Source organism: Chenopodium quinoa, unplaced genomic scaffold (assembly GCF_001683475.1).
Source record: "Chenopodium quinoa cultivar QQ74 unplaced genomic scaffold, ASM168347v1, whole genome shotgun sequence".
NCBI classification, from domain to species: domain Eukaryota; kingdom Viridiplantae; phylum Streptophyta; class Magnoliopsida; order Caryophyllales; family Amaranthaceae; genus Chenopodium; species Chenopodium quinoa.
In genome coordinates, this window is record NW_018743292.1 from 6,300,546 (window position 1) to 6,324,325 (window position 23,780).

A 23,780-nucleotide genomic window follows, 5' to 3' on the forward strand; every position below is an offset into this window, starting at 1 on the left:
TCTCTCCTCAACTGATATCTTGCTTTGTATTTGCTAGATACTAACATTTTTGTACACTCATTTGTTTTTTTCTGAGGCGGTTGAAATGTCACAGTTAGAGTACTTGCATAGCTGCAACAAGAGGAGGAAAAGGTCATCTGCAGATCAAAGGGTTTTCAGGTTCAAGTCTTTCTGTGAGCCGGGTTATCCAACTCAGTTCGATGGCCCTTTCTGGAAGAATGTCAGAGCATTACTCGAATTTGGGCATATGGAGAGTATTCATAGTACCAATGGTATGATAAGCTGGTCCTTTCAGCTGGAAGTTCATCGTCATAGACCTGATCACCGTGTCTTTCTGTTTGTTATAGAGGAGCCAATTGAAACTTCAAACTACCTCTACTGCAAACATTGTCGCTACATAGGTACTTATTTGAAACTTGTGGATTGTAGTCTAGCTAATGCTTTATGTTACATTGTTACACTGTTAGAAAGTTGCCTTATTAATAACACTACCTCTGTCTATACATAACTAATTATGCATGTTCCATAAAAAACTAAACATTCTCTTTTAGTTTATCCTCTCTACTTTCTCTCTAACATTGGGTCATATTAATTTACCAAAAACTTGTCGATTACTATTCCACAAAAGGAAAGGGAAGAAGATGGTAATCCCATGTTTTGCATAGACATACCCGTTAGTGTTATAAAGCAAATATTTTAGCCTCGACTTTCCATGACACTAGCAGTGTTCGAATCCCCATAGGGCTAACAATATAAGTGGATAGCTATTCTGATACAGAGGTTTTCGGGTGATTAGGATGATATAAAGCCAAATAATTCATTTCCTTATCACAAATCTTTAAAGAGGGAAAACTACACTTATTATTTAAATACTGCATGGTTACATAAGTCCCCTATCATCTCAGAAGTACACAAATGAAAGATAAAAAAACAAGCAATTACTTAAAACATCTGAGGCCTTTCAGGAGTGCTATTTACTGCATTTGTTGATTGTAACAGGGTGGGGACAGCATATGATCTGCAACATGAAGTATCATTTTGTAGTGCCCTCCAAGGAAACTGCAGCTATGGCATCAACATGTTTGAGCTGCCAAGGTAATTGCTGTGCTGATGGTACAATTTTAGCTGCAAGATGCGGTACCAAGTCCTGCAGCTTGGTGGAACTGGAGGGTCACACTTTGCATGGAGTGTTCCACTGCAATGGCTTTGGGCATTTGCTCTGTGTTAATGGCCTTGAAATGAATTCAGACTTAACTGGTCACCAGGTCATGGATTTTTGGGACCGTATCTGTACTGGCTTGCGTGCAAGGTAATCAGTCATCTTGTTCCCTACTACAAGTTTTGCCATGTTATTGTTAATAGGCCAACAGTAATTCCAGGCATGAGGGAGGAATTTATATTTAGAAAAAATAATTTCGGTATGTATCTTAGCTTTATCTATAGTGCCCCCCTCTATGTACTCAAACCCAAATACTCGTGATGTGCTAAATATGCATATCATAACTACGAATGAGGCAAGGCTCAGGGGTGACCTGTGAGGTGTTTCCCTGCGTTTTATGTTGCTAGGACTATGCTTGAAGCAAGAGCAGATAGAAAATTTCAGAGAAAAAAGATAGCTGAAAGGAGAGAGTATTTTTTAGCTTGTTTCTTTATCAAATTTATTTGGATACCCTTGGCTGAAAAATAAGTGATATTTTTCAGACAGACTACAGTTAACTGATGAAATTTAGTTTTGTTATCCAGGAAAGTGAGCTTGACAGACATATCTCAGAAGAAGGGCATGGACTTGAGATTACTTCATGGACTAGCATATGGAGGGCCCTGGTTTTCGCGGTGGGACTACAAATTTGGACGTGGAAGCTTTGGAGTTACAGAATCCATGTACCAAAAATCAATCCAGGCTTTACAGAACATCCCCTTATGCCTTCTGTTCCACCACTTAAGCCCCTCAGACAATTACCTACCAATCATATATTCACGGTACCAAGCCTTATCTGAGCATTCCTTAATAACCCTTAGTGACCTTTTCCACTTCATGCTAGAGCTCAGGTCCCGCCTCCCAAAAGAGACTGCACCCTCTGAGCTGTTCAATCCAGGTATCCTTCTAGAAACTTCCTGCAGGTGGTCCCCTAAGAGGGTTGAAATGGCCACTCGGGTCATAGTTGAGTCTTTGAAAAGGGCTGAGCCGAAATGGGTGTCAAGACAAGAGGTCAGGGATGCAGCAAGGGTATACATTGGTGATACAGGACTCTTGGATTTTGTGCTCAAGTCACTTGGTAATCATGTTGTGGGAAAATACCTTGTTCGTCGTAGCTTGAATCCTGTAACCAAAGTTCTTGAATATTGCTTGGAAGATATGTCCATTAGCCATGATCATAACTTGATGTTGAGGGAATCTAAGTCTAATATGATGGCGGTCACTAGGGCTCAACTCGCAAAGGACATCATGTACCTCTACAAATCCACACTGAAAGAAAGAAAGGCAATATCAGGTTCAGGAAGCACAATTTTAATTGCTAGCAGGGTGATCCTTGACAGCAAACACCTTGTCAAAGAATTTAATTATCAACAAAACCTTCCACCTCGAAACAAATTCAGCATTGGGGAGGGACTAGTTGATTTGTTCTGTACTTTACAGCTGAAAGACAAGCAAATTATGCAGCCTTACGAAAATGTGAAAGTAAAAGGAAGCATGATGATTGAAGAGTTAAAAAGGGAGGTTGAAAAATGCTTCAAAGATGTATATTATGGAATGAAAGGATTAGTAATTCAATCAATTGTCAATGTTAATGCAAATGAAACAGATTTTGTTTGTGGGGTGATTGAAGAAGGAAAGGACATCATCTTTGAAGCAGGATTTATCGGTGATGTTAATGGGAACGAGCTTGGGAATGGACCACTAATGCAAAGATGGAATGTATATGAACTTGGAAATTATTGCCATAATCAAGGTTATGGATGCATAGATTGTGCCTGTGGTGCTAAAGAGGATGACGGCGAAAGAATGGTTGCCTGTGATATATGCGAAGTCTGGCAGCATACTCGATGTGTTAGGATTCCAAACAATGAAGAGGTTCCAAGAATTTTTCTATGTGATCGTTGTGAGCAAGACATTATCTTGTCCCCTTCTTTGATTATGTAGGTTATTTAATAGATGATTTACGTATTATGCATGATAGTATTAGTATGCACTACAAAATTCAGTTAATATAAGCTTAAGCATGCAAAAGAAGTCTCATATCTAGATGACATATACATAGAGGCATATTATAATGTATGTGGTGAAAGAATTCACACAAGAAGAGTGAATATATAAATTTGTAGACTAAGCATTAGTTATATTTTTTGTATTTTGGATTTATCCTTCTTATAATTCAAGTGTTTTTATCCTCCCTTCATTCCAAACTAATAGTTGTTTTTGTTTGGTAACGAGTGGTTTGACCATTAAATTAGCAGATTGGTGTGAATTTGGCAAATCTGTGGTTAGATCAATCCAATCTACTACTTAATTTGTTTTGTATGATCTCAGAAAAAAAAAAAAAAAAAAATCAATTTGTTTTGCTATGACCTATAGGTCTGGTCACAAACTCTATTTAAATAGGTAACCTGATGAGTGACATTTATGTTACCCTTAGGGGTAGTGTATTGGTCTCTTTTCTCCTGTTTTTCTTAGGTTTTCTACCTCTTTTCTCCTCTTATGGCTTCCTTTTCTTTTATGGATGAAAAGTATGCTTATTTGCGCTTGTTTTGATAATCTTTATGCATAATTTTATCATCCCCATGCTCTCGTGATCTTTGCTATCTTTTGCAGGTTCCATGACGGTCCTAAGCACGGTAGGAGGCCCCTTGGCCAAGTATGGAGGCATGGACAAAGACTAGAGGAGCAAAAGGGAAGAAGAGGAAGCAAGAAGAGGAAGTTCAAGAGGAGGTGTGGCCGAACCTTTAAGAGGTTCGGTCGAACCAAGGTGTGGTCAAACTTTTGAAAAGTTCGACCGAACCTCCAAGGCAGTTTCAACCAAGTTTTCAGCATGTTTACAGGAGGGGTCGAACCAGGAAAGTTCGACCAAACAAGGATCAGGGAGGTTTGACCGAACCTACCCTGAGTTCGGCCGAACCTACCCTGAGTCCGACCGAACCTACACAGAGTTCGGTCGGACCTTTTCCCGTTTCAGCTGACTTTTTGCGGAGCTTCCTAAGCAATTTTGTAAGGGGTATAAATAGATTTTTTTGCTCATTAAAGAAAAAAGAAGGATTTTTCAGTTTAGTTTAGTTTTTAGGTTAGTTTTAGGTTTTTAGAGAGAGAAACTCTCAAATTTTGGAGAGAGAAAGTGAGGAGCACAATGGTTTTCATGGATTTTGGATAATCAAAGGAGGAATTTGATGATTTGAAGATCTCCATTTTATATCAATGAGCATTTCTTACTCTCTTCTCTCGTTATGCTTTATTGATTGCTTTGTTAATCATGTTTGAGTAGATTTCCTTCTACTAGGTGTTGAGTGAAGCTTTGTTATGGTTAATTGAGTTATTTGAGATAAATTTGATGATAATTGTGTGATTAAATTGATTGAATTGATGATGGCATGTTGTTTGTTTTAGATTGGATTGATCTCCCAAGATAGCAAACTTAATTGCATGTTAGTTCTAGTTTGACAAGGGATTGTGAATTAGAATTTATATATTTGATTGCATTTTGGGTAAATTTCTTCTATGCACCTAGTCAATGAGGGATCTAGGCTAGGAATTTGAGAGATTGCTCTTGATGGTAATTAATTCCCATTTTAATTCTTTCTTTGCATGATTGATTATCAAATCGATTCCCATTAACTTGTTAATTGTTCAAAGTGGATCTTTGCCCCTAGTAGACTTTGTAATATCTTGATCTTTATATGTGTGTTAGTGTAGTTGTAGTGTCCACTATCCATAAACCGACTTCGGCGTAGCTTAAGCATTAGATCGAGAACAATCCAACATTACCGTTCCTTGTGGTTCGACTCCGAACTTACCACTAGACTTGTTTAGGGGTTAGTTTTAGGATTTATAAATTTATTTGATTGAGTGTGGAATGTGCGACCGTTCTAACGCCCATCATAACCTTATTCTTTCCATATAATCAAAAGTAATGATCTAAATTAAGCATACTAATAAGCTACCATTATTAATTTTTTGACTAACCCTAAGCCCTATAAAATTATTTGTTATGCTTCAATGGGAATTTCCAATAGTAAAAACCCTTGTAATGTCGAGCCAAATTTGATTTGATCTGACTCTAAATTTTCGAGATCTATTATGTTTGTGGTTATTCAATGAGAATCGAACCCTTAACCTCAAAATTATAATGAAAATTCAATTATTAATATGAATCCAATCAATATTTCTATCTTTAAAATCGCGGCCCATTATATTTATATTCGACACGAATACAAACTCGACCCAACTAGTTAATCTAACATGTTTGTGAATTGTGAATTCTAGGAGCCAAACACACGCAATTAGGGGAGCTTAAACCCTTCTTTCCCTTTTCTCCTCTTTCTTCTTCTGCCTAACTTTTTTTCCAAATAATTTTGATTAAGCTGCCATTATCTTCCCTCGCATTTTCTCTTCTGCTTAATCTACCTGTAATTGCTACTTGATCAAGCTTCTCTAGGTAATCCTCATTCCCTCTTTCTCTCTCCTAATTGCCTGCGAAATTTCTTAATTTTCTGTAAATCCGATAATTTGATTATATTAATTTAAAAATCCCAATTTTGTGAAATTTTAATTCTTTTGTGTATTATAAGAATTGGGATGTAGGAAATTATTGGGTTAATTTTGTTTAAATGTAATTTTTTGGAGTTTTATATTTTATGTTCTCTAATTAACCGAAGGAAAAGATGAAATTGTACAATGTACATTGTTTATGGCTCTTAATTTAAAGTGAAAAATTGTAGGAAAGCTTATTTAATCGATTTTGTTTCATATGGGTATATACATAATTTGATGTTGTATCAATTTTGATTGTGACTTTATCCTTGATTAAATTTTGCTGATTTTTATAACTTGATTATGATATTTGCTGTGCAATCAAAGATTGTGATGGCATCATATGAAATTTGAGGAATTATGGTGATTATCATAACTTAATTAGGGGAGGCCCATGATTTAAGAGTTTGATGAAAAAGGTTGACTATATTAAGTTTGCTGTCAAGTGTAATTTTGGAACACCTTGATGGTGGTCCTTGAATAGCTTAAGTGTCCTGATCAGGGTCTCAACTTCTACTGGTTGGTAGGATGTACTGATATAGGAGTGCTATAACGTGTCGTTATGTTGTCTCGCTTTTCTTTAGTTTTACCCAAGCTTCTTCACTACTTGCATAGTTGCACCCACCGTAATGGCCTAATGAAATTGAGACCATGGGAATATTATTCTTATTGGTGATATAAGGCGAAACTTATGGGTAGAATAAAGGATGTTGAGGACCTTTGTCCATTATTAATTAGAGCAAAGCAAGCTTTAGTTTATAAAGTTGGACAAAAAGGGTATGTGATCATATATATAGGTTACGGTTAAGCATGTTTTGCTGCTCTGTACTGAGGACTGCTGTCTTCAGATATTGGCAAAAATATCAATAAAATTGGGTTGGCTTTTGGGGAAATCCTGATTGCTACTCTCTCTGAAGTTTGACGTGGTTTGTCACTTTTTATCATAGTAATAGGCTTCACTCGATCTCACATAGGAGTTTAAGTTTTAAGATAAAATACATGCCGACTTTCATTTTGATGCTCTTCCCTGTGAAGAAGTTTTAAGCTAGCTTCTGTCTTGCACTTTTTCTGTATTTATCTCTCTTTTGCTCCTCCCCTCACTCAGAGTGAGTTGGGATTGGGGCAGGTAAATTATCATTCTCCTTGATATAGAACATGCAGATTTAGCGGCTTAATAGTGGTCAGCTTCAAGCTTAATTTCTAGTCTTGAAATCTCTTATGTGCTGGTTGTTTTTTTTATTTATTTTTATTTATTTTTTTTATTTTTTAAGTACCTTTTTAGTGAATTTTGGGACTTTTGGCCATAGGATGCAATTTATTTGCTCAAGTATATGATAGTTAAAACTTTCAATGAAATAATTATGGACTTTATCCTTGTGCTGGGGTGTAGACAGTTGTTGACATTCCTAAGGCTTTGAAGATGTCTCTTTATCCTAATGCACCATTAAACTCAGTGGATGAGGATGCATCTTCTGGCTCTGGAGAGGAGATGAATTTGGTCGATGGGCATAACAAATGTCATTCTGCTCTCCCATCAAGTTCAGGACGTCAAAAAAGAAGTCGCAAGGCAACAGGCGATGCCATAGTTGATGCTATGCTAGAAATAGCAGCTGCATCTAAAATGAGAGCTGCTGCAATGATGAAGAATGAAGATCGATTTTCAATTAGCAAATGCATCAAAGTCTTGGATGAAATGCAAGGTGTTGATCAGAGCCTCTATTTTCTTGCCTTAGACTTATTTGAGAACTGCAATGCACGAGAGACTTTTATAGCACTTAAAAGTGAGAGAAGGTTGATGTGGTTACAGGGAAAGTGCAAAACCAAATCTGTGGTATAATCGTATAAGATCAATTACTTCATCTAATTTGGTTCATAAGCTACAATAGGGTGTTCTATAATACCTTTCAAGGAATTATCTTACAAGTTTTTTTTTTTTTTTTTCTTTATTAGGTGAGCTCTTTGTAAATAGTGAGTGGACTCTATGGGGTTGTCGAGTCCGAATCAAGGCCTTTTCTTTTTAGGTTTATTAAGAACTAACCATTAGCTTCCAGATTAGCATTTAGTATTTATTATGGAGCACTCAATGTATATTCCTTCTTTGGCCCCTTATGAATTTTTTCTTAAGAGAGGAAAGTTTATACATGAATTATTGATATTATAGATTTGCTACTTGGAGTAAGCACCATTTTCCTTTTGTTATGAAGTATCTATTGTGCTATGCAATTTCTTCAGATACCTCAGCTGGCATGGAGGATTTTGATATAGAATTGGATGAGATGGAACTAGTTGCTGCTGCAGTTGGATACTATTATCTTAATAGTATAAATAAACAACCTCGCCATAGTCTGTCACCTAATCAACCTAATTACATGACTGGACTAATGGAAGGGCCAGAGGATGCATGTCGTGAAATGCTTAGGATGGATAAACATGTCTTCCATAAATTATGTGGCATTTTTCGACAAAGAGGCATGCTTCGTGATACAGCTGGGGTTTCAATTGAAGAGCAACTAGCAATTTTTTTGAACATTATCGGGCATAATGAGCGTAATAGAGTTATACAAGACAGGTTTCAACATTCTGGAGAGACCATAAGTCGGCATTTCAATAATGTGTTGAAGGCCATCAAGTCATTGTCTCGTGAGTTCCTACAAGCTCCACCTATAAACACACCCCTACAGATCCTTGGTAGCAGAAGACTCTTCCCGTATTTCAAAGTATGCTTTTGAAACGCTAGTGTCAATTCGTATGGAAGTTATGGCTATTATTTTGCACATTAACCTCCTCTCTTTGTATCTCAGGATTGTATTGGGGTAATAGATGGCATGCATGTTCCTGCACATGTACCTGCAAAAGATCAAACACGATTCCGTAACAAGAGAGGTTTTCTATCACAGAATGTTTTGGCAGCTTGTACTTTTGATCTGCAGTTTATATTTATATATCCTGGATGGGAAGGTTCAGTTTCAGATTCTCGTGTACTGCAAGCTGTTCTTGATGACCCAGATCAAAATTTCCCTCGCATTCCAGAAGGTGATGTTCTTGTTTTTTTGACTGTAAAAGTGTAATTATTCTGTCCAAGCTCATGGTAACATGGTTAACCCCTACCAGAATATAATGCCTTATTCTACTTTACCCATGTCTTTATCTGAATACTCTCTATAGTTGGGATACATCCACATGCCCCAATCTTTTTGCTACATTTGCACCTTAATCTTCATGCCCTAACTTAAATTAAACCTTGATCTGGTACAGAGTCTTGTGGAGTGTTTACCTTATTTCTCACAGGTTGTTTACCTGAAGATTATGTGCTGCAGGTAAATACTACCTTGTAGATACAAGTTACTTAAATATGGAAGGATTTGTCGCCCCATTTCAAGGAGTTCGACACTGCAATCATGAGTTCAAAGGTGCTAACTGTCTACCAAGAAATGTGCAAGAGCTCTTTAATCATCGGCATTCAACCCTAAGACAAGCCATCTTCAGGTCTTTCCATGTTTTGAAAGAGCGATTTCCTATACTGAAACTTGCTTCTCAGTATGCATTTCAGGTTCAAAGAGACATTGTAATCGCTGCTTGTGTAATCCATAATTTTATCCGGCAAGAAGATTGCAATGATTGGTTATTTTCCAGTGTTGAGGAACAAATGGTGGAAGAAGTTCCAGACTTTGATGATCTGCTTGATATGCCATCAGGACCTCCCTTAAAGGAGGAAATGGGAATGTTGCTACGAGACTCGATTGCAACTTCTATGTGGAATGATTTCTTGAATGAATGGAATGAATGGTGAAATGTTGCATGCCTTGCATCCATTCTGACGAAACTTACTGCCGTTAATCATCCTTGTGTACAGAATTTATGTCTGTAGTATATGGCAAAATCTACACACTCAAGTATACTAGTAGGTTTATTCCAATAGAAGGCCAGCTCTTGCAGTTTCTTGTGACATCAGGATCTTGCTTGAGCATTTTGCTTCCTGAAGTTGCTGGCCTGTTTGATAGAACTATAGATATAATTTAAAGGAAAAACATATTAGCCATAGTTTTTACAACTTAGGCTTTTATTGTATACTTTGTATGGCCCTGCATATAAGGGTGTAAAATATCTAATGATTGGTTTCATAGGGAATTATAAAGGCTTTGATGCAGACGATATATTTGACTTTAAATTAGGACGTTTTTCCAAACTGTGCTTCATTTGCAAAGTATTTTGCAAAATGGTTGCGTGGCAAAAGTATGGAACAGCGTTTTACATATTGACTTTTTTTTTTTTAGAAAAATAACCAAATTTTTTATTTAAAAAAAAAAAACAAAATTAGTGAAACGCTGCCTCAGACAGCGGTTCACTAACTTTTTTTATTTTTTATTTTTACAAAAATAAGATACTCCATGTTAAACATACTCCACGTTCTCCATTGAAGCAGCAACCATTACTGTAAGTTAGAAAATTGTATTGATTAATGTACAAGTATACAGCGAGATTTATAGATACAACAAGCAGTAGCTACAATATCAAGCATAATATAACAAGCTAGGATAATATCAAATAATACTAGCTGTTGCCATTGAGATGCCGGTGGATAATATCAAGCATCTCTATCAATTACAACATACTCCACCTAAGGTGACTGATAATAGGTGCTAGTACACGACCCATAGTGTGGAAACAAGTGGCTTCCGACTAATTACTAACACCGATTGCACAGCACACCTCTCATTTGCACCCATTTTGAGTCTTCAACACCTTCCGACTAATTACTAATACCGATTGCACATTTGCACCAACTCAGTTGTTGATAACCGTACTCCAATGAGCAAGGATACAACAGAGATCCAGCATTCCCACATGAAAGAGAACTCCATTTGCAGAGCCTCGTAGCAATATCCAGAGGCCCATCATCTCCACCAACAGCATGCTTCAATGGAGAATGTTGTAATGGTTGCTGCTTCAATGGAGAACATGGAGTATGCTTCAATAGAGAACGTGGAGTATATATGCTTTTTTTAAAAAAAAAAAGAGTTAGTGAAACGCTGTCTGAGGCAGCGTTTCTCTAATTTTGTTTTTTTTTTTTTTTAAATCAAAAATTTAGTTATTTTTCTAAGAAAAAATGTCAATAAGTAAAACGCTGTCCGGGACAGCGTTGTATAAATTAATTTTGTTTAAAAAAAACAGGGTATAAAACGCTGTCCGAGACAGCGTTTTACCCTGCAAGCTTAGTTTGGTAAATACTTTTACCACGCAACCATTTTGCAAAATGCTTTGCAAATGAAGCTTAGTTTGGGAAAACGTCCTTTAAATTATGTAACAAAATTTTGGTCACGTACTCACGTATAAGGAAATCCAATCATGTAAACCAAAATCCCTTTTTTTTTTTTTAAATTTCACAAAACTATTCTACACTGCTACAAAACACTATCTTTAGTTAACTAGATCCTTTTGTGGTCCAAATTCTGCAACATTTTTATCAAGTTTACACTGCTACAAAACACAATCTCTAGTAAACTAGATCCTGTTATTCCTAACCATAACGTCTTTTTACCACTTCACTTTAATACTTTGAATTTGATTGACTTCAGACTTCTTGAATAAAACTAATTTTTTAACTACTGTACTTTAAATCTTATTTAACCAATTAAAATTATACATTATGAAGTACAGTACTTAAATTTTTAAGGTGAAAAGAACCTGACCATAACAAGGAGAAATGTTTTGCAATACAATTTATTAATATAATGGTAAGGTGCCAAGGTCTGAAAATACACCAAATGATGCCTAAAAAATTTGCAAGAAACTCGAAATTCAGAGTTTCCCATTACATAAACTTTAACCTATATTACAAGTTACAACCCCTATCGCCTATCCTATCCATGTTGGCTATATCAATTCAAGATCGACTTACAACAGGTAATATGATTAACATAGGCAAAGGCTTAATTTGGAGATAAAAAATGCACCCTTGCAAGCGGGTATTCTTTTCCGGAGACCCAAACACCGGTTTGAGACCACTGCACATCTTCCCAATCGAGATTCTCCTCCAAAACCTGTCAAAGCAAAAATGAAGCAAATGAGGCTATGTTCCTTTCACCTTATATATATATATATATATATATATATATATATATATATATATATATATATATATATATATATATATATATATATATTTTTTTTTTTTTTTTTTTTTTTTTTTTTTTTTTTTAAGTTGAGATAAGTGTAGTCAATCTAGACAAGTTCAACTTTAAAAACGTTCAGGTAAGTTCATCATACAATTCTGGAAATTCAGTTCAGTAAAAATAAGAGTTGCCCAAGTTTAATTCACAACAAAATAAGTTACATACATGGAGTAAAAGACACCATTTGAGGACAAGAAAAAGATTTCATCATGCAATTGAAATAAGCATCGTTTTAAAAAATAAATTTTTTTAAAAAAAAAAAGAAAAAAAAAAAAAAAAAAAAACCAAACTAGACATGTAAATTTGCAGTACCTCCACATGTTCAAGAGGCAGAGGGATCCCAATTGATCGCATAAACTTCTGCGGAAGAGGCTTCTTACACTTAGACCACCGGAACATGTCTACTACCATGTTATCACCTTCTGCACTACTTCTTTCACCATTTGCAGTATGAACATGGTTCTGAGACTTATCTGACTCCGCCTCATGTGCTTGTGAGACAGACGGGACTTTAAAAATCTTCTCGCCGGTAAAGCACAGCTCATACCTACATATGATGAACAATGGGTCATAAAAATGCAAAAATTGTTGGTAACAACAGACGTATTAAGGAGAGGGGCCATTCTTTCACCCACTGCATGTCAGAAATAGTTAGCCAAATGAAACAAGCTGGCAAACAAATAAGTACAAGTATTTGGGGACTATGCCAATTATGAGTACGACATTGCTGTTAAAAATCATCCAAAAACTGCAATAGCAAATAAGAATGCTCATTGAAGAACTAGCATTGACGACATATTACCTGCAAAAATGAGTTTCTAAATAGAGAACTTCTCCCTTCTTCAGACGAGCTGATGTGTACAAGGGCTTCTTCAATCCCTTATCAGCTACAATACTAATACTATATTTGATCCTGAAAATAGAAAAGAAAAAAAAAGACATCACACAACATGAACAATTTTTAAACATTCCGCAACCAGAGTATTTACTGTGTGAGAGGGATATGAAAGCAGATAAGCTCCACTTTTAGATTAACATTCTATGAGGCTAGTAGCCTAATACCACAACCAGTAACAATTCAAATATGAGTTGCAGTTAAAAAACAGGTAATCATGAAAACGATCAATTTAAGGACAGTATAATATAAGAGTATATCTATATTCCTGAAATACCATAGAGATTAACAGTAATAAAGGCTATTATGAAGGTATTTCAGTTAATACTGCTTTGTTTCTAAAAAACCTCATTTGTTTATTTGAAATTTTGTTATGTATGACTTACAGAATGTTTTATCATCACTTCATCTAATTAGGATAATAGGATGTGCATCAAAACCTTCCTAAAGTGAGTTTATTTTTATATATTACACACAAGGATAACTTTTCCCCCCTTCAAATTCACTTGATTACTTGAATTCCCAACTAAAGGAGCATGCAATGGCAAACAATTAAAACTTAGAATTATCAAGGAACAAAATAAGTTCCTGGTAAACCATATCAAGCATCATAAGTACTCTCTACATCCTATATACATACAAGTAGGCTTTATTGCCTAAAACACACAAATTAAGATAGAATCAGTATGTCAAGTGGTGTGCTGGAAATTTAAAGCTACAATAACGACAGTAAATTTAATTATACAAACTTCATTCTGTGTTGAAAGACTTGAAACCTATGTAAGGGCAATTTAGACACTGATACGAAAAAGTGCTTTGAACAACAAATTTAAGGTCTTCATTTCTGTAACCTCATTGTGTCAATCAAGTATAATAGGAACATGCACTGAAATACATGCTAATACGCTTACACAAGCATACATGAGAGTAATGTAATTTGTTAAAAGTTAAACTCCCGTATTAACGAGTAAGATGGTGTACCAAGGTTCATTGCAGAGATTATACTGTATTGTAACTTCTCGTACAAATCTTTGCTGTCGTAATGCATTCTGGAAAATATAATCAAACAAAATTATCATTATTCAACAAGATAAACAGACAGTAAGATTTCTACATTAACCAAAGTTTTTCAGCATCAATTTATTTTTTTTAAATTCAGCAAAATTGAAGGAAACAATAGAGTTCTAAATTTTACAGAGTTTGATGCCTTGGGAAGAAAACCATGGACAAGGAAGAAAGCTAAGAAAAATACCATACAATTAAGGTTAACCAATTTTTTCATAGTTCTCTCTTCGACATCGATGATAAGTTTGAGGAAAATTAAGATAGAGAGAAAAAAAACAATAACATTATTAAACATACATATTCACTTATTTTCATCTTTTGCAAACTAAATCAATGAAAAAATGTGTAATTATTTACTTTTCCATAGTTTACCATATTGAACAGCGGAACATTCCACAGTTTAACTTTCATACAGTCTTCTTTAATTAACTTTCCCATTTAATTCAACATTAAAAAGCTTCCTCAACAATAATAGTTGACCAATGTATGGTTGGTAACTTCGTTGCTTAAACAGCCTATAAATAAGTTAAATGCTGCAAATTCCATGTTGCATAGAGAAAACAAAAAAAAAGTTACCGAGGCTGCAGCTCTAGTTGTCATTGAGCGCTCCACAGCAACTGGAGCCAAGGTAGGCTCAATTGTAGATGTATGCGTGAGGCAAGGTTCAAGATCAATGGTTCCACCACCTTTCTGAAATAAAACAAATAAAGTAAAAAACCATCAAACCAATTAGAATTGATGTATAATGCTTCTGTTCTTAGACCAAGATCTTATCTACTGCAAGCATGATGGGATCTGATCCTTATAATCTTAATCCCATATGATTTAATTCCTCCTCACAGGATTTCAACCATTTTAATTCAAATATCTTTCCTAACTAGTTCAAATCCTTGTCATTGCTCTCCCCCCACCCCCCCCCCCCCAACAAAATGCTTACATCATACTATTTAGCTTCATTTCTGGTCGAGGACAGAATTGGTAAAAGTACACAACTTTGCATAATACATTTATTCTTGCTTGAAAATCTTCTGATTAGTAAAGCAATCAACTAGCTTCATTTGTCACGATATTTAACTTGAATTGATAATTTTGCGAATAAATAGAATTCATTTCTCATTAAGATTATACGGAGTACTTAAATGGCATCTTTTGCAAGGTATTCATTCAATGAATTAGGCTATCAACAACTATACACCATTCATATATATCCAAATATATATAGTCCATTTTCAATCTCCTATTTTAATCCAGTATTTAATTAATTATGGTCTTGTCAAATGAAATCTATTTAAAAGAGCGTAAGAGAGGAAGGACTGAAGGGAAATTAATTTTACTACCTAATTTTTTCGTACATACAGGAAGAACCAAAGAATGTTTCCTCAGTTAATATCTATAAATTGTTATTGTGAGCCAAAGTAAATGATATCTCTTCCCCCCACCCCACCCCCCACCACACACACACCCCAAAAAAAAAGAAAAAAGAATAAAAAAGAAAGAAAAGCATATCTAGTTTAAGATCATTCTGAAAATGGAGAAACATGAAAGTCCCCAAAGGAAACAAAGAGTTAAGTGTGAAAAATCTTGACTAAGAGAAGGGGAAACAAGAGGGATAGCAGCAAATAGCACCTTCATAATGCAGCAACGTTCAACACGAAAACTACAGCCGATTGCAGCTCCCCATGCACGAGATCGGACGTTGTTTCTCAGAGTAGAAACATAACCTTCAGGTAGTCCAAGTTCACTTGTTAGATGCATTTACAACAAAAGGCAGGATGCAAGCATATAAGTGTTTCTTACCAGGAAAAAAATATCAAAGCTAGCAAATGGGGAGCAAAAATAGACAGCTGAGCAGATTAAGGGTGTCTACAATTTAACAAGCAGAAAAAGAAATGCAGCTCATATCACACAAACAAAGCGTTATGCAAAAACTAGCAAAGAACAAACCTGTAGACCCTTATGGACAGAAACAGAAGCAACCATAAACCTTTTATTTGATTAATATATAATGTCTTTTAAATCCACATGAAAACGAATCACAGCAGATGATCAGAACCAAATACCAAACTCAAAACTCAATGTGACATATTTGTCATCATAACAATAGAAAGAGACAGGATGAGATTTGGTGGGTTAATCTTTCGTCTAAAATTGCATATATCATTTTCTATGTAAAGCAAGAAAAAAAAAGGATTGTTTTTAATGGATAAAATCTGGGAGGAAATGAAAGTGATTTAGAGTTGAAAGAAAAAGGTGATTATATAAGAAAAAGAGGGGAAGGCAGGGTAAAAGAAGAGATGATACAATGTGAGTTGCAACTCAAAACCGGCAGCATAATTTAAGGAACGTCTATCTACCAGACATTTGCCAACCAAAGGTCAAACTTTCAAACATGTATTCTGTGGGCAGATAATTCACTTCACGTTGCTCACGTTTTGTAGCTGAAATAATATTTGAGAAAAAAAATATCCTGCACCCATCTATGTGTGACACGCTGACACCCTTCACGTTAACCAACAATTCCACAATGAGGAGATGATAGCACCACTTTAAGCAAAATATATGCTGATACATTAGGGAGAAAGCCAGAGGCAACGGCTATAGAAGTAATCTCCATATCATATTTTAAACATTTCCACATTTAAAATAGAATTTCAATATCAATAGAGCTATAAAGTCAAGACAGAGCTCTCCTAAACACCATGTCAGTATTTAACCTAAATCTCACTATAACACAACTTTTTACCAAAAATCATCCACACAAAAAATTAAGCATATAAACACAAACTAAAATATGAAAGAACATTGTTGTATGCGCAAAGTACCAAACAAATGAGAAACTGCTTCAAATCAAATATAAATAGTCATATTGTGAAAATTTCAGATAATTTTAAACAGTTCCCAGTTTTGAATCTTTCGACTTACTATCTTGCGGAGGTAGAATACGTATTGTTGCACGTAACTCTTGAATAGGAGTTGGAGGAGGAGATGCTGTTGGCCGGCAATAACCTGTATGCATGAGAACTGAAAAGACAATGTTTTCACGTTACGTGTTTCTTCAACATGTCGATCCTTCTTTCAGCTCAATATATATAATCAAATTACCTACCAGCAACAAGATCTGAGTCATCAGTGTATATATCTGTTCCCCAAAGCTGTCCACCTCTAACCTGTTCAGTAAACATATCAGATATCACTAAAAGTAACATTGGGTTTCCAATAAAGCAAAATCTAGACAAAACATAAAAACGCCATAGCATACAGACTAAAATACAAAAAATTCGCAACCTTTAAAACTCGGCCCTAGATAAATAGGATATCACTGATGAGAGAAACAAATTATTCCACACTCAAACAACCTCACTATAATCACAGAATACTCCAAAACAACATCAGGACTGTTGCTAACCAAATATGCCAACTGATCCAGCAGTTTCATTAAAGAAAATTATGACTTACCAATCAATTAATTCACAAACGTAAATAATGAAGTAATAAATGGAACAGTGATTCTAAGAATTAGAAGAAGAGGAACGCTTTTCAAAGGTATTAGTCTGTTACTCTGTTACAACATTTCCATCACAGAGCCTTTATATGTGAATTGTCGATTTTACTAACAAGCAAAGCTCGTCAGCCTTGACAACTAACATTGCATATTAACAATATTTGGGACACAACTCTAGAAGCAAGTACGAAAGCTAAAAAGATCTCAAAATACCTAGCTACACGTTATATCAATTCAGCAATTTATGGTAGACTCACTGATTTAATTATTAAAGAAAAAACAGAAATTAGATCCTGGTGATTCTGAAATAGACACAACAATCATCAGGAACTAACTTACTTGACGGTTTGTAGCAGTTACATGCTCAGCCGGTATCCTGATTTCTAAAGTAGGGCCATTAGATAAATTATCGCTGTTTTTATCAGCCTGGGATGATTCGTATTCCCTCCATAATTTTGTCAATTCTTGCATGCATTCACCAACTTTGTAAACAGTAGATACCTCAGTTTTACCTGTGGAAAAAATGTTCAGTGGCTATATATATTGCAGACCAAATGCTACCTACATCTTCATTAATCCAAATGTAATTATTTTGAACTAGATGAAAATGTAATTATCCGTGACAGGGAGTGAGATATGAATGAGTGTCATTACATAGTACAAACCGCTAACTAATGTTCAGTAAAGATTGGCCAAACAAAGTAAAACATGTATCAGACTTTATACTGCTAGAACTTTAAAAATAAGAAAGGAGGGTCACAGAATTTGAAACAGTTGGATGAGTAGAATAACTCAAGAAGGCCAAAAGAAGATACAATCAAAGACATAATAAACCCTTTAAATGAAACCATTGACTGCATTGCACTACAAAAATTGCAACATATATAACAAGCTCTATATACACACGATACGTGCAATTTATTAAAAAGTAGGTGAAACAACTAACAATATAATCATTACATTTATTTTAAACTAATAAATCTATATGGCGTAATGTGTAAGCCAATAGTATAGAAATATATACATATAAACGTGATGAAAATTTATATCATCAAAGTTCAACAATTGTTATCACATAAACCTAATTCCTATAATCTGTTTAGTAGTATAACATTGATGACAAAACTAAGTTCATGATTGTCATTGACTTTATAGCCAAATCTTAAATTCTACGGAAGATATTTTGGAACGTGGTACATTGATTATCAGATTATGTAGAATAAATTATATTATTATTTTATTTAAGTACAATATAAAATGCTACATAGAAACCTTAAAATTATAATGTATATAAGATTACAAAATTCTGTAAACATCAATTTTGTACAATAAATATGTAGAAATGTGGAATCTTTGAAATTGTATTGTATATATAATTTTTAGATTTTTCCTTCAAAAGAAATAGAACTTCATATTGATATCAAATGAATAAAAGCAATTTAGAAATTTCACAAACACCATTTGCTCACCCCTTGGCTTATATAATAGAGAAAAACCATCAGCGACAAAATAATGATGACAGTACAATATTGAAAAAGTAGTTCATCCTTTAGGCTTTTATGAAAATGTCCATCGAAGACCTAAAAAGGCATAGCTATGCCCAAAGTTTACTCAGTAAAACCCCACCATATGCCCACCAACTGAAGAAGTTCACATAATATTTCAATTTGCCAGAAAGATAAGCAGCAAAATACAATGGGAAAAGAGAGCACCAAGCAGCAACATGTCATGGCTTATGCCAAAATGACTTTGACAGTGAATAGAAAGTCCATTTTTAGTGAATTTAACGGCAACATATCAGGCATACCTTGAGACCTGCAAAGAAAGCAGAAAAGGAGGATTAGCAATGTCTTAGACAATGCAATTTAAGTGTCTGACAAGCAACATTCAGCATGTACATAGATGTTTACAAAGTTGGTAGGTCAATACCTCAAAAATAAAAGACAAAAATATTCATATTTATAATGGGACTTTTAAAAGCCATCTATGTTAAACCTACAAGTAATATTTCAGAGCAATCTATGTTAAACCTACATGTAATATTTCAGAACAATCTATGTTAAACCTACATGTAGTATTTCAGAATAATCTAAGTTAAACCAACATGAAATCAAAAGAAGGGGGTTAAGCAAGCTAGATATTCTATGCAAGTGAGCACACAGATAGTTTCTATGTATTGAAACTTCTAATATTCTTGAGTGTAAATGGCCTGACTACTAAGCAGACACATAGCATCAATTTTTTATATTTTAGTTGTATACATATGCATTTCAGAATCAAATGAATTACACCAATACAAAAAAAATAATTCCTCCGTTACGTATTATCTGCAACATTTTCCCTTTGGGATTTTACAAGTTATGTGTACCACAAAAAAAAAAAAAAGGTTTCCTTATATAGTAAATTTACTAAAAGACCCTTACTTCAATCCAATTAACACATTAACTACATGTTATTAACTTATTAACCTACCTTAATTAACCCTCAATAGTAACACTAACACACATTCTCTCTCCTCCCTCACAACCAGATCCACCACCCACACCACCATATTTTCTCTCTCCTCTCTCTCAAGCCACCCCCACCTTCACTCTCTTTTCTCTAACAACCACCACTCCACCACCACCCTATTTTCTCTCTCCTCTCTTTCAAGCCACCCTCACCACCAATCTTCTCTCTCTTCTTTCACAACCACCACACCACCACCAACATAAGCTCGAGTCGCCGCCACTTCCTCCGTTAAAGTCGTCGCCGCCATTTCCTCCTCAATTAAAGTCATCGCCGCCACTTCCTCCTCAATTAAAGTCGTCGCCGCCATTTCCTCTTCCATTAAAGCTTAAAGTTGAGGTTTTTATGGTCAAATATAGAGTTTTCATGGTCAAATTTAACCAAATAAACCCCAAATTAGCGATGAGGAGGTAATACTTTCCAAATTTAAGCTTTTTTTTTCTTCATATTTTAGGGTGGTTGGTGGTGATTTCGGGGAAAGGGGAGGGAGGTGGGTGGTTGTGGATTTCGGGCAGAGGGGAAGGTAAGTGGGTGGTTGTGGGTTTCGGTGAGTGGGGAGACGGTGGGTGGTTGGTGGTTGCCTGGGTGGGAGAGGGGAGGGCCGAGGTTACGAGGTTGTGGGTTTTGGGTTTGGTGGTTGCGCCTGTTCGGTTTTGGGTGGTTGTGGGTCTGGTCGGTTTTGGGTGGTTGTGGGTCTGGGTGGTTTTGGGCTGGATGGTTGCAGGTCTGGGTGGTTGTGGGTCTGGTCGGTTTTGGGTGGTTGTGGGTCTGGATGGTTTTGGGTGGTTGTGGGTCTGGGTGGTTTTGGGTGGTTGTGGGTCTGGGTGGTTTTGGGTGGTTGAGGTTTGGTGGTTGCTGCGTTAAGGGGTTTATGGTGGCAGCAAGGTGGGTTTTGGTGGTGGTGTTGGTGTTCTTTTATGACCTAATTTATTTGCTCTTTCCTTAATTAATCTCCCTTAAAAGTTTCTTCTTGGGAAATGTGCAACCCATTTTGTTGCAGATAATACGTAACGGAGGAAGTATAAGAACTGCCCTAAGCCATAACTCATAACATCACTCGCACAACATCTAGATCAAGGACCAGAATAGATTGACACCAATGAAGCAATTAAAAGCCTTACAAAAAGCTAAGCAAAAGTGTCTAGAAATAGAGGACTGGAGTTACCCCTCTCCATCTTGACCGCGAGACTTGAAACGTCCATCACGATTAGCAACTTGGGGGCTACCTCTTGGACGAAGCATCCTCTTCCGCTGCTGCACCCCGTAACTAAAGGTGTCTTTTTCTCGGTCTGTAGCTCCATCAACATCAGCACCCCCTTCTTCAGACTCTTTGTCATAGACCCTAGTGCGCTTCTCAGGCCTCTCTGCCTCTAAATCAGCATCTCTCTCTTTCCTCCTCTCTTTAGCTTCTCTTTCCATATTTCTCCAAGATTCAGTTGGTTTCTTCTGTTCCACAGCAAAGTTCTCCTGAACAGATGTTTTCTCTGCTATCTCTTTCTCATTATGATTATTTTCTTTCTCCCCGCCAATCCGACCTTCTCTGTCAACATGTTCCTTTTCTTTTTCCTTTGGTCTTTCCTTCTCTTTTAAACCATCTTTTCTCTCCCTTCCCCACTGCTCAGATTCCCTTTCTTCTTTAATTACTTCCTTGAAATCATTATTACTAGTAGTACCAGCAGCTTGCACATTACTCTTTTGATCACTCCGATCTTTGTCACTTTCAGGCCAATCATGGTGCTTCCCTTCCTTCCGCTTTCTCTCCTTTTCCTTGAACTTTTCGTCACTTTTAAGGTCAACTCTATTCTCTCCCACAGCTTCACTTATTTCACGAAATGCCACCGCAGCATCCCTGGCAGGGTCAAATTTTGGGCGCATTTGAGAAGCATTCATCCAAAAGTTTGGCATTCCACCACTGCCTGGAACATCAGAATGTTTTTTCCCTCTGTATTGCTCTTTCCAATTAGTATGACTCCCAGACCCTCCATAAACATCCTTTTCCACTTTCGCCTCACTCTTCGAATCATTACGACCGTCCCTCTCATGTTTCCCTTCTTTACTCTCATCCGCTCTACTCTCCTTTTCAGCCTTGGCAACCTGATGATGCACCTCTCTAGATTCAACTTTCACATCTCTATTACCCTCCCCGCCCTTGCTTTCTCTAATCTCCTTCAAATCCCTTGCTTCTGCCCTAATCTCAGGACCAGCAATCGGATGAGTAGCATGTGCAGAATCAGCATTTATAGACGACGAAGGCATTTTATACATCGAATGCAAAGGAGATCGTCTTTCCCCATCACGAAATTCTGGACGAGGTAACAATCCTGGTCTAGTAGACTCTTGAACTGCCCCATAATTAACCCTAGAAAAACCAGAATTCTCCTCCTCCTCCCCACCAAAACCCGGCCGCATCGAGGAAGACGACGAATGAACGCCTTCCTCATGCGCCCCTCTTTTTGGAGCACCACTCATTTGCTTTTGCTAATATAAACCCCTCCAATTCTCCCCCTTCACTCACCCTACAAACAACACAGTACTCCCCCAATGTAATAGCAACCAAATTCCAACTGAAAATGAAATCCAACAACAGCAAATTTTAACATTAAGAACAGAAATTCAATCGAAATCCAAACTTTAAGAATTTAAATTGAAAAAAAGCGTTAAGATTTCAAATTTACAGAAAATGTAAAGTAACTCAAATGCTGAAAATTTACAAAAACAAGCAAATTGCGATGAATTGGGTTGAATTTAAATTATACCTGAAAATGAAATCCAATAACAGCATATTTCAACATAATGAGCAGAAAATCAATCAAAGTTTCAAACTTTAAAAACATTAACTTGTAAGATTGCAAATTTAGGGAAAATGTAAAGTAACCCAATGCTAAAAAATTAAAAACAAGTAAATTGTGATGAATTGTATAGAAATTAAATTATACCTGAAAGAAAGAAACCCTAGATTGGATTGAAAGTGAAAGAATTGTTGCTCTAAGTTGAGAGAGTTGCGGTTACTACGACGTACAATGAAATTTATGAGCGACAAAAAAAATGTTTGATTAATTTAGGAAGAGGAGAGATGATTAAATGGTGTTAAATGTTTGATAATCCTAATATTACTTGGTTTTCAAGGATTTTTTTTTAAAAAATTTTAATTGTAATTACAGAGGTTTATTATTAGTATATTAAAAATGTTTTATGCCAAAAATAGCCCTTCTGAGCCAAGCTTAGCATGTGTCTAACTGCTCTTACATAGTTACATGAGTTCACTGGCTTACATCAGCTAACTAGCCTTGGTGCCTTGGTGGCAAAGCCAAAAATAAAAAAATAAAAAAATAAAAAAAGGAAGAAGAAGAAAGATTAATGTTGTTTCGGGGTTTTCTGATGTCCTGCGGGAGAGTTACAATTCCGAGACTGGAACCGGACGCCTGTACCTGCAAAATAACGGAGACTCCTAGTGGTGGGAGCTCCGCCTCCAACGGTCAAGTTAGTACTTGATTAAGGAGTAATTAATGCGGAAAGTAAAGTGATTGGGTCTCTCTAGGTGAGAGTGTTTAATGTAGGTAATCTGCTTTGTTAGCGAGATCAGCCGGTTATTACTGTGTGTAATTAATGTGTTTTTTCCGTAATCCCCCTTAATGAGGATTAAGGGAGGTATTTATAACCTTGGGAAACGTGCCCATCCTAGGTTTAGGTTAACCTAGGGCCGATTGGGCTTCCCTCGGAAGTTGGGCCTGGGTGGCCGGTTTCTCCATTAGGCATAGAGTATGCCACATGTCATGACATAATAGGTCCAAGGTGGACGAATAAGCGCGTGCCACGTGGCAAGCCCTGACAGTTCCAACTGGGGGACACTTGGCAGGACCTGATTGGCCCACGTGGCGCATTCCGATTGGTGGGAGC

At 36.1% G+C, this 23,780-nt stretch overlaps 3 protein-coding genes across 3 annotated transcripts; 2 read left to right on the forward strand and 1 right to left on the reverse strand.

The window, feature by feature from the left end:
- The first annotated feature begins 25 nt into the window (after positions 1 to 25).
- LOC110736034 (PHD finger protein MALE STERILITY 1-like) lies at positions 26 to 3,437 on the forward strand. Its single transcript, XM_021916191.1, has 3 exons — positions 26 to 401; positions 1,000 to 1,309; positions 1,744 to 3,437. The coding sequence occupies exons 1-3, from the start codon at positions 86 to 88 to the stop codon at positions 3,140 to 3,142; spliced, it is 2,025 nt and encodes a 674-aa protein (XP_021771883.1). The 5' UTR covers positions 26 to 85; the 3' UTR covers positions 3,143 to 3,437.
- Positions 3,438 to 5,443: 2,006 nt separating this feature from the next.
- Positions 5,444 to 9,974, forward strand: LOC110736686. Its single transcript, XM_021916981.1, has 5 exons — positions 5,444 to 5,645; positions 7,131 to 7,440; positions 7,973 to 8,457; positions 8,542 to 8,773; positions 9,058 to 9,974. The coding sequence occupies exons 2-5, from the start codon at positions 7,161 to 7,163 to the stop codon at positions 9,528 to 9,530; spliced, it is 1,470 nt and encodes a 489-aa protein (XP_021772673.1). The 5' UTR covers positions 5,444 to 5,645; positions 7,131 to 7,160; the 3' UTR covers positions 9,531 to 9,974.
- Positions 9,975 to 11,420: 1,446 nt separating this feature from the next.
- Positions 11,421 to 22,996, reverse strand: LOC110736687. The gene is made up of 12 exons (XM_021916982.1): positions 22,820 to 22,996; positions 21,049 to 22,447; positions 19,183 to 19,190; positions 17,715 to 17,887; positions 16,980 to 17,040; positions 16,796 to 16,894; positions 15,500 to 15,594; positions 14,450 to 14,563; positions 13,790 to 13,857; positions 12,716 to 12,826; positions 12,226 to 12,460; positions 11,421 to 11,781 (listed from the first exon to the last, which is right to left on the reverse strand). The coding sequence occupies exons 2-12, from the start codon at positions 22,350 to 22,352 to the stop codon at positions 11,671 to 11,673; spliced, it is 2,379 nt and encodes a 792-aa protein (XP_021772674.1). The 5' UTR covers positions 22,353 to 22,447; positions 22,820 to 22,996; the 3' UTR covers positions 11,421 to 11,670.
- Between the last annotated feature and the right edge of the window lie 784 nt (positions 22,997 to 23,780).